The sequence below is a fragment of the Symphodus melops genome, assembly GCF_947650265.1.
Source record: "Symphodus melops genome assembly, chromosome: 13".
Taxonomy (NCBI): domain Eukaryota; kingdom Metazoa; phylum Chordata; class Actinopteri; order Labriformes; family Labridae; genus Symphodus; species Symphodus melops.
This window is the reverse complement of record NC_136703.1, coordinates 5694162-5707436: the sequence shown is the minus strand read 5'-3', so window position 1 is coordinate 5707436 and position 13275 is coordinate 5694162. Positions and strand designations below refer to the sequence as shown.

General features: G+C 40.2%; 1 protein-coding gene across 2 annotated transcripts in view; it reads right to left on the bottom strand.

Moving 5' to 3' along the window:
* Positions 1-13275, bottom strand: part of sema3bl (sema domain, immunoglobulin domain (Ig), short basic domain, secreted, (semaphorin) 3bl) — a 67969-nt gene that overhangs the window by 36614 nt on the left and 18080 nt on the right. For both annotated transcript variants that reach the window (XM_079360370.1, XM_079360371.1), the window contains exons 2-3: positions 11484-11644; positions 4924-4986 (exon numbers count right to left, since the gene is read on the bottom strand). In XM_079360370.1, coding sequence (XP_079216496.1) covers positions 4924-4986; positions 11484-11644 — 224 coding nt within the window. The remainder of the gene's footprint in view (positions 1-4923; positions 4987-11483; positions 11645-13275) is intronic.

The window sequence follows — 13275 nt, the reverse complement described above, 5'->3', positions numbered from 1 at the left end:
TTATTACTGCTCCAGCCAAACCGTCGGTGAGGCTTAGTGATGACTGAGCTTGACACAAAAGACCAAAGCACAGAACTTCATCACACAAATCAATCAGACGGATAAAACTGAGCAACTCATCTCCTCAAACCACAATAATCAGCCCACTTTAAATGCCGAGCTCGTCATTTCTAATAGCTGTTCGACAATTGGAAAGGGATGTGCAGAAGTTTTGCCTATTTAAGTTAAAGGATGTAATTGGTAATTAAATAATCATTGCAGACATTGGTAGAAGAACACAATACATGGAGAAGAAGAATGTGTTAACAGCTAGAGCAAGACATGACATGCTTGGCTGGAGTCACTGAGCGCTTCCTCTCAGCCTGTTATTTGTCTGTGCTGATATTAATGATGGTGAAGGCCATGAGGTTGTGACTCTGAGAGGAATAGCTATCAGTAAAAACATGTTTAAAGTGGGAGACACTTTGAGACTTTGAAGACAGAAGCCTTTATTTAACAGATAAACAAACCTATAGCTTTCTTCATGATATATCACACTTTGAAGATAAATTCAGCTACTTTTTATCTTTATGCAAGTGTGTTTAAAACACCTGTGCCTTTGCTTTTCCACTTGCACAGTCAGTCAGGGTCATGAAGTCTGAGTTGAAGTTTATGCTCCTATTGGTCACTTTATGCAAATGTTAATAAATATTTAAATGTAACAACCAAACCTGGTTGATCATAGCCAACACCAATGGTGTTAGCCTTACATGCATACAGTATATACAGTTTTTTTTGATTGTATAAGTATTTTTCCCCACCATCCAATACACACACACACACACACACACACACACACACACAAACTCAAAATCCAAAAACCTGTGGGATGGCCTTTCACCTCTCAACCTCTCCCACTTGTTGTCAAACTCAGTTGTATTTACCAGACTTAGACGGCAAACATATGAGATGGAACATATCTGCATGTGTGATTTTCAATGCTTTGAGTTTGATTATTGTGTGTGTGTTCTTCTTGCTTTGTAAATGCAGTAATCCATCTAAACTGACACCAAAAAAAAAAAACCTCCGAAAAATAAAGAGACGTGCAGGAATTTTTGTGTGGCTGAACATAAGCAGACAAACGCCTCAATTTGTCACTCACACTATCTCACACACATGGTTTTTATGACTCCTTTGACCCAACTAATGTAGAGAAATTGTTGTAAGGCCTGTCTAATAATGCCGTGCCACAAGTCTCCTCTACTGTAAAGACAGTAAGGTAGCACACAGACACACACCAAGTGTTGTGTGAGCCATGTCGGGAGCTTGCAGAGGAAACACCTAATAAAACTGATATAAGACACCCAAGGCACACCTGCCACTTCAAACACACACACGCTAACCCATTCCAGATGGATGAGGCTGTGTGTCTTTTTGAGAAAAGAATATAAAGTAATCACAGTAGTCGACTTGAACATCTTTTACAACACTGTCTTCTTTGTGTGTGTGTGTGTGTGTGTGTGTGTGTGTGTGTGTGTGTGTGTGTGTGTGTGTGTGTGTGTGTGTGTGTGTGTGTGTGTGTGTGTGTGTGTGTGTGTGTGTGTGTGTGTGTGTGTGTGTGTGTGTGTGTGTGTGTGTGTGTGTGTGTGTGTGTGTGTGTGTGTGTGTGTGTGTGTGTGTGTGAACCAGTAATTAGTTCCAGTTTATGTATTCTGAGCAACACTGAGGCCACAGAGCGCTTCTCCTACAACTGGGACCACAATTAACGAAGCCTGGGAACATCAAAGAAAAAAGACATCTCTTCCTCCTTTTTTTTAATTGATTCCTTATTTTCTTTCGCACTTGCTTTTTGCTTGCCTGCGTTCTTCCCCTTTCCGTCCTCTATTTTCCATCCATTCATCCCACACTCCCGTGTTAGTTTTTGTTTTTCAACTTCAAACAAATTGTGAATCTAGAATGTAACTATAGTTGCTCTTTGACAAAGTGTTTAGAGCGGCTTGTTAGCATGCTAACATTTGTTTAATTGTCACTTAGCACAGTAGTGGTTATATAGCTGAGGATTTTGGATTTGTCCCTTCAGGGTAAACAAGAGTTATTGCAATACATTATAAATGGGATGTGAATGTTTGGGTTTAGTTTCATGAGAACTCATCCAACAGTTGTTGAGAAATGTCCTAAACCACGAAGGTCAACCTCATGATTGTGCAGGAGAAAAACAAAGGGACCAAAGTCAGTAGTTTATCTTTGGACCACAAATGTTGAAAACTTCACCTTCCAGCAGCTGTCTCCACATTGGGTCTTTTACTTGGAACTGATCAGCTGTCATTCAATGACAACGTAGCATCTCAGGACAGCAGTCATTATGTCTGTTTAAGCTGCAGTGGATGTCTTCATAACAGCCGACTGAGGATGTCAGAGTTTGTGACAGCTTCTCTTCTGCTCCTGTCACTGTTTGTGTTCTCACTACATCATGAGAGGCAGGAATGGAGTTGGAGTTGAGCAACTGCATTTGAACGTAGACATGCAAACAGAGAAAAATCTAAACCGTTCTTAGGCGATAACTGATATGTTCGGCAACTGGATTTTGTTAGCGTTTAAAGAAAACTGTTTTACAGCAAAGATGACTAACAAAACGGAGCTTGCATACAGATTCTGCTCTTAAAGTTGTCAAGCGTCCAAGCTTGACTCATCCTCACTGCAGACAGTGGCTTTACTATGACAGGTCGTGTCTTTCCTGTTCATGATGCTTGTATAATCATCATAATCTTCCTCTTCCTCTCTTTTCCTCGTCTTTCATCAGCAGGGAAGTGTGTTGTTTTTTTATCCTCCTTCAGGCTACAAAGAAAAGCTGAGTCAGCTGATGAGGAGGTAGACAGCTAAAGGTGCTGACACGTCCTTTTGGGTGCCGTTTCATCAGTGTGTGCAGGTTTTGAGACTTCAACTTCATTCTGAAATTGTTTGTGGCATGACATCATTGATTGCTTTGGCTTTTCTTTCCCTCGTTCTGTACTTGTAATCTTGGTAAAATTCGATAAACACTGTCTATCACTGTCAGTAGCATCGTTGTGCAGTACGTTATACAGTTTCCTAAGTCTTTAGGGGGAGTCTTGAGCACACGCTGCTGTAGGATAAGAAACTGAAAAATAAGCAAAAACCCATAGCTTGTTACATGGCTAGAGGCACATACACTCCCCATCATGTGGGACTTGTGCTACTTCAAAACAAGTTTGCATGTACATCTGTGGTCACACATTTTGTCTCATTTAATTTGGAAAACTCCAAACTGAAATCTGAAGATACTCAACAACCGAAAAGACGGATGTGGGAGCTGTAATCAGGCCAAAGCCTATATGCATAAACTTTACAAACTGGGGTTTGCAGGACAAGTGCTTTGCTAAAAGATTTTTCGATGCTTTCAATGAAGGCCCTCTGCCATGATAACGAGCTGCTCGACAGCCTCTGTCAATGCAGTCTCTGCGTATAGAAAAGCAGAGTCCAATGGGTTTAGTTTTGACACTGGTGTGTTATACCAGTTAATGTTGGAATGGAAACAAGAGTGGAAGTCCAAATGCAGACACCAAGTTTCAGAAGGTGGATTTAATGGCTAACAAAAAACAGACGAGGAAAATTCAAAAATCAGCAACGACAGGACATTAGCGCCAGAGCTGGTTACAAAATGAGAACAAGAAAAGGATCAGAATGGCTGCAGCAGCTGGGCATGGACATACTGAAAACACTTTTTCAAAGATGGTTAAAGATCATATAGACATTTAAAAATACACTTTGAGGCTACAACGGGTCTGTGATGTTTAGTAAAGCATATCGCGCTGTTCAGACACAAGGCAATTCCCAGACATAAAAAGGGAAATACAATATAACAAATCTTAAGGAAAGAATGCGGCAAAAGAAAGATTGTACATCATTACAAGACAGAAGAATGTAAAAGTACTCGATAAAGTAACAACTTAACATTTACCGTAAATTCCGTACTATTGAGCGCACCTGGATATAAGCCGCACCGGCTAAAAATAAGTAAATAAATGTATTTGTACATATATAAGCCGCACTTGATTATAAGCCGCAGGTGTCCACGCTATAACAAGAGCTATTTACACAGACGTAGGCTACCGGTAACATCCGCAAATACTGTAGCGTCCGTACGGACGTTAAAGGACGACGAGAGCGTTCAAATAATAACTTTTAATAACCCGATCACTGTCGGCCGTGACCACGCCGTTTACAGCAGAGAGCTACACATAACTTGCCGTAACAATCCAACTCTCTCCCCCAGCGTTCTCTCATACAGCCACTCAACACGTTCTCGCTGGTGCATTCACTGACTCTCCACATAATCGGAATTATGAACACATTATCAACTACTGACTTTACAACATGAACCGTTACAATACGAAGCCTAGCCGACGGTGTCTGTAACACGGCTGATGAAAAAGATGACCGTAATATATTTCACAAGAAAAAGTCCATCCATTCACTGCCTCAGAATGACTTCATTACTCACTTCCTCAGTCTCTGTTGTCGCTGTCAGTGTCATCTTAACGTGCAGCAGCTCTGTTAGCTTCTTTGACAGCCAGGTCGATCGCCTTTAACTTGAAAGCTGCATCATATGTATTTCTCCGTGTGTTTTCCATCATGAGGGTGCGTGCATGAAGCGCAAAATGACTGATATTAAGATCCGACGTGACGAAGTCAAATGTTTTTGCGGCAGAAGCTCATTGTCCCCCATAAAAAATCCATGCATTAGCCGCACCGGAGTAGAAGCCGCAGTGCTCGAAGTGTGAGAAAAAAGTAGCGGCTTATAGTCCGGAATTTACGGTACATGTATTCCAACTTTCTTATTGAAGTTGAGATGGTTGATCTGATTGGAATTTTTAAATTTGAGTGAAAGCGCCTCTAAAATAAAATATGAAACAGTTTATTTCTTACCTGAGGATCTTTACCCGTTTGAATGCAGTCCTCTCTGTTGCCAGGTAACGGAGGCCAGTAGATCTACGAAGGAAAAAGATTGTGATTAATGAGCTCATAACCTTGAGGAAATGCAAACAACCACCTTGTTCAGCCATACTGCATTAATTGCTTTGTTTATTCTGTCCAGGAAGTATTTTACTTGTAAAATAATAGAGCAGAGCAGATCTTCTGCATCAGATGAAACCAAAGCTACTGGCTTTTAGGAGTCAGCCTTTGGCTTATAGAGCTGAGGCCTTGATTGAACCCTGACATTCACATTTACCATTTCACTCATTTAAATTATACAAAAGATTCAGTTTTCCCACAATAAGACAAAAAAAAATCTTATTTACGTTTAGTGGTTTCTAGCCAGGCCAATCGTTTCAACACATTTTGAAATAACACTATGCCTCCACAAGAAAACAATGGGGGTTAAAGGAATTTCATTTGTCGTGCTCGGTGTTTAAAAATACATTGAAAGAAAAACATCAACAGCAGAGCAGAAACATTATCCAGCGAAAACCCATTGGCGTAAATATCACCACTTATCCTTGAAACGACTTCCTTGGTTATAAATTCTCATCATGAAAAAGCTCTTTGGCTTCCCTCGAGTCACCGGACATAGGTTTAAATGACTTTTTTCAAAAGCTTACGACCCATGAAGCACATCAACCAAGTGGGGGTTGGATGAAGCTCTATATGTCTGGACGAGACATCTATTAAACCACAGCACTCAGCAGAAGCCACTTTAAGCAAGTGATCCAACTTTTTTATTATTCAGAACTTGGATGAACTTCATTTAGGGTTAGGATTAAGAGAACAAACACCATGAGCACCCAAAGGCCAGAAAAACAGGATCTGTGGTTTTGCTACTTAAGTATGTGACTGTTTCTCTATTCAGACCACTATTGGAGATGGATTGACTGCACAAATATATAACTTTCAAAACTTTGATTGACCATATGGTCCTAGAATAACTGCTCTGTACGTCCTTTGCAGTTTGACTATTTTATGGGCAACACTCGTTTTACTTAATGGTCAATTTGTGCTCAAATAGACTCCTGAGACTCATCGCTGAGTGTCCGTCACTGTTCAATGTTCTGGGTTTTTTGGCTTTAATATAAAAGTTCACATTTGGCTTAACACAAGCAGAAAAGCTTTGCTCAGGGAATCCCATAGAGTATCCCAAACATGGCCATCTGCAGCTTAAAAAAGAGGGATTGTGAAAACATTGAAATGTCTTTTTTAACACGTTTCTCACAGAAAAGTCCCAGAGTCCTCTCCTCACACATTCTTAGAAGCAACATCCAGATAAGCATGAAATAGTTTGGACCTCAAACAATGGGAAATTTTGACACCGGTTTCAGAAAATGAAATCAGACTTCTGCAGAAGTGGAAAGACCCAATGACAGTGACGTGTTTAAGACTGGCTCTAAAGGGGTTCTTTGAGACAATAGGTCTTTGTCTCGTCCACTATGAAACTGGCTTTGTTTTGGCTAACTTGGAGAATGGAAACCAGAGAGGAAAATCAACGGGTCTGACTTACATTACAAATGTCTCATCAAGTTCAGTGTGTGTGTATGCCAACGTGTCATGGGCCACCGTGGTAGCTATCGGGTTTTAAGAGAATAAAAGGGAAGAGATAAAGTTATTGAAAGAATGAAAATCTAGTTGACAAGATAATTGGTTTCTTCTGACTCATTTGCTCAAAAGCTGAAGCACTTTTTGTTTCTTATGCCCGCAACATCCTGGGTTTCATTTCAGCCATATAAGTTCAAGACAGATTTGTATCTTCTCTCTCATGGAAACCGACAAATCACATCAAACATGGTCAACTGGATCGGTTTCACAAGGAAACAATGCGTCTGAATTCTCTGTCACGGTTGTATGAATAAAAGATGTGACATTGGAGAGCCTGGAAACACTGTAATATGTTAAAAATGGATGGATGATTATAGCTTAAATCTTGTAAATGGTTACTTCTAAATGAGTGAATGCAAGTTTCATAGGTAAAAAGTTTAAAATAACACATACTACCTATTGGCACAGAAGCAAAATTGAAAATGTTGTGTGAGTTCAAATATCTAGTTTATTGTAAGGATACATCGATTCTTCATCATCAGCTGATATTGGCTCTGTTAACAGAAAACAGCACATCTGCAAATAATGAGGCATCAACTGATGTCAGATGCCCACAGTATGTTTAATTACTGTGCAATTTAATGCTGACATCTAGTACACCTGAGTACTTCTTCAGCAAATAACTTTTTATCAGGCTGATGAAGTCACCTGTTGAACAAACTCTGACTTTGTTGGCATTGTGGCACTCTGACACCAAAAGAAGTCATGAAACAAACATGGTAATCAGAATCGAAATCGGCTAAATTGTTATTCCAAACATGGGTATCGGTATCGACCCTGATTTTCTGAATATCATTTTTAGTTAACAGTAAACCCTCTTGTTGAGCATGGTCAACCTGAAATATGTGACCAGCTGCATTGCTCTTCAAAAAAATATCCTCAAAGTGTGAAAATGATTCATTGTCCGCTTTTCAAAAGTTTGTTAGAGTCAGTCGATTCCTGCTCTTACTCACTCTTTAAAACAATTTGCCACTTTTTTGTGTCAACCAACATACTAAATTTATTTAAATTTGTATTTGGTCACACAGAAATAGTAAAAGTACTTCATCTTGTAAGGCACTTTACAACTTTTCTGATTACTCAAAGTACTCTCTTCACAGCAGGTCACAACTTCCCATTCACACACTGATGGCAGATGCTGCTATGTGAAGTGTCAGACACATTTTTATGCTCAACTGTTTGCATGGCATCAAGCCCAAGAGACCAGATGGCAGTTCCATTTAAAGATGAAAGGAATATTGTATATTTGATAGCTATCAACATAAATGGACTCTCTTAAAAACGTTCTAATTGACTAAGCTAGCTCTACATCCCAACCATTTGATTGGAGGTGTGTTTGACACCCAGCCTGTTTTTGTCTTCAAGCTGGCGGCAATAGTGAGAATTCATCAGACAAGAAGTGGATGTATAAATTACTATTGGTCTAAAGCTTGTCTCCATCAGTTTCTTTGGCATGCAGCTGCATTGGTATGAAAGCATGCCTTACAAAAGCCTGGCTCATACACACACTCTGACCTCCAGCAGTCTGATAGCATGCCTGACTGATAATGATATACTGTGAAATCAGACCCAGCCTTAAACCAAACTGGCATTGTTCAGTCAATGTACCGCAATTTTTCATCCATGGTCCAAACAGTCTCTTTCTGCACGCTTTAGGAAACATGGCTGACCTCCATATGTCAACGATGTTCCTTCCTCTGTGGGATTGTTTCTTGACACTTCATCAACTTTGACTTTGCTGCTCCAGAGTGCTGTTTAATTATTTCTCGAATCTCAGATGTTGTTTCACTCTTCTTCTATATTTGATCTCTTAATTTCGAAAAACTGTTAACTACCAAAAAAAATCTGTGAATAATAATTGATGATCCTGAAAACAGGATGTACTGTACACTTCAAAAGGAAATTATTAGGCTTCTGATGGCCCGTAAGACCAAACAGCATCTTCAATACATTCCATTTATACAAAGAAATGGTCAGTCAAAACAGATCAAAACATCACAAGATGTATTTTCGCGGTGCCAGATGCCAAAACAAACACATCTGCGCTATTCTGAAGCCCCAGCTCCCCTTCAGTGACACCTCCAACCCCTCTCCACTCACTTTCACACGAAAGAAGCGCTGGACAAATTTGACCTTCACTTGAACTGCAGTTGCTTGTGGTCTGTATTATTGTGTTAGCAGGCTAATGTTAGCACAAAGTGGTAACCTACTTATTGAAGACAAAAAGTAGGTTACCACTGAACATAAATTTACTCGGAATCCGTGATCGAAAGACACTAGTGTGATATCCAAAGAAGCAGTGTGTAGGCTTTATTAGTCTTCTTTTCTCTAAAATAACAGATAAACGTATGACTTTGTTTAACATTGTCTTACCATTAAAGTTTCCAGTTATTAGATCATCACAATATTTATCTTGAAACTTAGAGAGTGAAGAGCAGTATGGTTTCTCCGACATAAAGCATCAGATGCAGTAACTTCATGCGACAACATGCTGTGTAAGTGAATCCTGTTTCAGTTGTAAATCTCTGCACAAAACCATTTGTCTTCCTGTCAGATCATTGTTGCTGAGCCAAAGTAGAATTTGGCAGAAGCAGGAGGTTGGAATAATGGGATGTGCTGAGTTTATTTCTGACCTAATCAGGACGCAGCCTGGTTGAAATGTTAGATGTACACATTGTAAGAACTTCTGGACTCTTAGATTTTAAAACTACAGAGGATAAAAGGTGCAGGGCAAAAAAAAAAATTGGTCGGGAATGTACTTGGGCATTCCGCTCAAGTGTCTACGTGTGGGGAAACACTGGTGTGTATTTGACCTGTACATATGAAACGACTGAAATACACATAGATTTCACTTCAACCTACGTCTGTGCTAGTTTTTTTTTAATGTAAATGCTCCGTCCTGATTTAGTAGTGAGGCTGCAGTCTCAAAGCATATTTTAATCTGACCTGTCTTAGTAAAAACAAGCTCCACTTTGGTGAGAACTTTGGGTGCACTGGGGCGGGCTCAGTTGGTAGAGTAGGCGTCTCTCAACTGGAAGGTCAGGGTTTGATTCCCATCTCCTGAAGCAACATGTTCAATTTGTCGGTTGACTTTTTTTGCTTCACATCGAGCCTGTTTTTCTCCTGCCTATTCTAAGCTAGGCTAATCAACCCTTGGCTAAAGATTTTTGGCCCTCAGGGTTTCCACACAGATGCCGCTTGTCATTGCAACATTGGTTTGGCATCAACATTTTCTCGGAGTGATCATCTATTATTTGGAAGCAGAAACAGTTTAAATTCCTTATGTTGCTTTCCTTTCAACACTGGCTTACGGAGTCATTGGCAGACGTGTGCCATGTTGCAAACCTTTGTCTGATTGAACTGGCATCACTGATAGAATTCACATCAGCTGGCTCTGACAGGAGCAAGGGTTTTAAGCGCCAAACACCCTCAAGCATCCAAGAGTGTAAGCAAGCTTCATGTGTTGTTATCATCCTGAGATGGAGAGCAGAGAGAGGAGGCTAGGAGAGGAAGCAAAGAGGTGGATGAAGTGGGCGACAGCTGGCTCTGTGTGTTCCTAAATTCATAAACATTCGGTTTGACCCATATAAGAGCATAAACGCGCACACAAATAATTATTGGAGATTGTGAGAAAACAAAGCTTTGAAAGAAGAAAACTTAGTTTCTGCTCGTTTTCCAAGCTATGTTTATGAAACTCTTGTTGATTATGGGTTAATCCTTGGCTTCCTTTTTTTTCTCAGGGCAGATTACACTGTTATTGAGAGACATGCTTCTCACACAATTAGACCCTGAATAACACAAATGCACAAACTAGTCCCCATGTCCACCAACAGTTTTTAAAGGCTTTCAATGAGTCGAGAGAGTTTGCAGTAGAAAGCGGCCGCCTGGAGAAAAGAGCAGCACTCAGCGCCTTCTCTACCGACCGCTCCGCCTTTTTTGTGAGGCCAACCGAGCACTTTCAGAAAAGAGAAAAATGGAATGAGGACACAGGGCAGGGCCTAAGACCAACTTCCATACTTTGGTCCAAACTGGGACTTAAACCAGCAATCTTCCAGTTCCCAACCTAAATCCCAACAGACTGAGCTCTTGCAGTAATCACCTCTTCACACATTTTAGCACTGAGGTAAACAAGACCAAACTAACAGTCTGCAGGAAATGAATAGATGCATCATAATTCGTGAAGTTAAAAAAAAAAGCGGTCCAGGCATATCCTCTGTGTTTGACAGGCCTGAATGACAAGTTATATTGTGTATTAAAGGTGACGGAGACGGAAATATACGGTTTGATTTATGACTTGCTGAACTTTTACAGGTGTTTCACCACAGGAAGGGCAGGAGATCGTTGACATGTTTTGGCAAAAAGAAGCGAAACATAAATCCTGATGATTGGTTGTACAACCCAAAGTTTAAAGCACTTAAGAAGAAGGGCATACAACACTGTAAATAGAGCACAGAGGAGTGGGGTGATAGAAAATCATAAATTCACCCAACAATCCTGATCTTTTATGCGTCTTATAAAGACTTTTTAGCGTCTTTCTTACTTTCATAACTACTTCTGTCACTGATGATGCTATTGGTCTGATCTATATAAAAAAAGTTGCTGTTCAGGTTTGTGTCACCATGATTATGGATGATTTATGATGCAGAGTGCTTCAACAGATGTTCTGCATGAAGGGAAATCTGGAAAAACACTACATCTTAAGGCTATCTTTACAAGATTTACATCCTCCTGCACACATTGAAACTCTTCGCAGAATCACTGCAACCTAAATCAAAAACAAAATGATGAATGCTGTTCTGTTCAGTAACTGCCTTTCCTTTTTTATTACAAATCATTTATCTTCAGGGTAGAGCAGAATACATCGCAAACACTTGAACTCACACATGGAAAAATCTCACCTCTTTGGACTCACTGCTGGTGGGTCCCAGCAGGAGAGAATAGAGGACGTCTTTCCCTCCTAAGAAGAGGCGGTCACGGTACTCATCCAAGAAGACGGCGGTGAGTGTGAGCTGGCCATGGTGACCGCTGAAGATGGATGACCTGTTGGTGGACAGGAGGTCTGCAGGGAGAGGAGAGAAACGGCTAAGCAATGGCATTTAAACCTGAGGAGAGTTGTGTGAAGAAATTAGATGGAAGGATAAGTGGATTCCATGAGCAGGAGGAAATGTTAGGGACCATTATGCTTAGTCAGGCCATGTAACCAGATATCTGATTCATTTAAAAAGGGCTATATGTGGACAGGGATGTATGAGTTCAAAGTCAGAGAATTTAAACTTGCAAAATGGATGCATTGAGTCATCGTCCCTTTTCAAAACATCAATCCAGAAGACTTCGAGGCCAGTCACATTTTACAGTATTAGACACATCAGTGCAGTTTAGCATATGTACAGAGTAATAGAAACGGATCCATGCAGGAGCTCCAGAGTAAAAGACGAGAAACCTAAAAAATAACTTTTTGACTTACCGGCCAAGGTGGCAGGCAGGTGAAAAAGACATTCCAGCCAAACATGTTTTTTACTGGCTGAAATAACAAATTTGTATTTTTGTGTAAGATACACCTCTGTTACACTACATTTGATTGAGAAAGCATTATGCTCTATTGAATCAATCACAGATTGAATAATTTTACCAGATTTAAATATATATATATATATATATTTTTTTTTTTTTTCTGGCCTTTATTTTTTAAACGGGTACAAGCATTTGGTTCCTCAAAGTGTTAATTTCAGACCCTGATGGGGAGTTCAGAGGTCTCTGTATCAGAGTCTGGTACAAGGAAGGAAAAACTTTAGTTGTCTTTAAATCTGTGCACTTCCTATATTCTCCTTCAAAAGACGATGTTGTAAGCACAACTGGCTCTGCTCTGTGTTGATGTGCCAGTCGCACTCAATGAGATTTTAGTCATTCCTCCTTTCATACTGTTCTGACATCGCTTACTTTTACAATTCTTTTAAGATTTATGTTTGACATTTGCATTAATTCAAATCGAACCATGGCTAGCGCTGGAAATCAGGAGAGAGAGTTGGGATGACATGCAGGGAAAGGAGCTGCAAGTCAGACTTGAACCCTGGACCACCCTACTTGGAGGTCAGTACTTTTGTACGTGGGGACACCTAACAGGAAGAACTTTTTTTTTTTTTTTTTTTCCAATTTGTCAAAAAAAGGTTTGGTCTTATTGAAACCGGAAGGGTATTTTATTTATTTTTTATTAAAGGAATTAGTTGTCAAGAGAGATTCGACAACGGGCACTTATCTGTGAACTTGAGAACTTTGACTTTGAGGAAGTTAACGAACAGATGATCGTCAACAGACAGCAGTGAGGGAGCAGGCAGAACACAGCAGGCTGCATCTCTTCTCTGATCTGGCAGAAACTTCAAAGTCAAAAGGTTGATGCTAATACTCTGCAGGAGTGTCACCAAATGGGTTGAATTCAAGTTCAGCTTGACACAGGGTGTCTCATGCACACTCGCGTGTATACTGTACATATTTAACATGGACCAGAAAAGAAACGACAGCAAGCTCACTTCTTCTCAGCCTCCAACCCTACCACAGCATTTCAGTACTCCACTTTCTCACTCAAACACCTCTTCTATCTGCCTCACCTAACTCGAGCTCGTTTACTGTATCACCTCTCTCTGTCTCTCACTCTCTCTCCCTCTCTCTCTCTGTCTCTCTCTCTCTCTCTCTCTC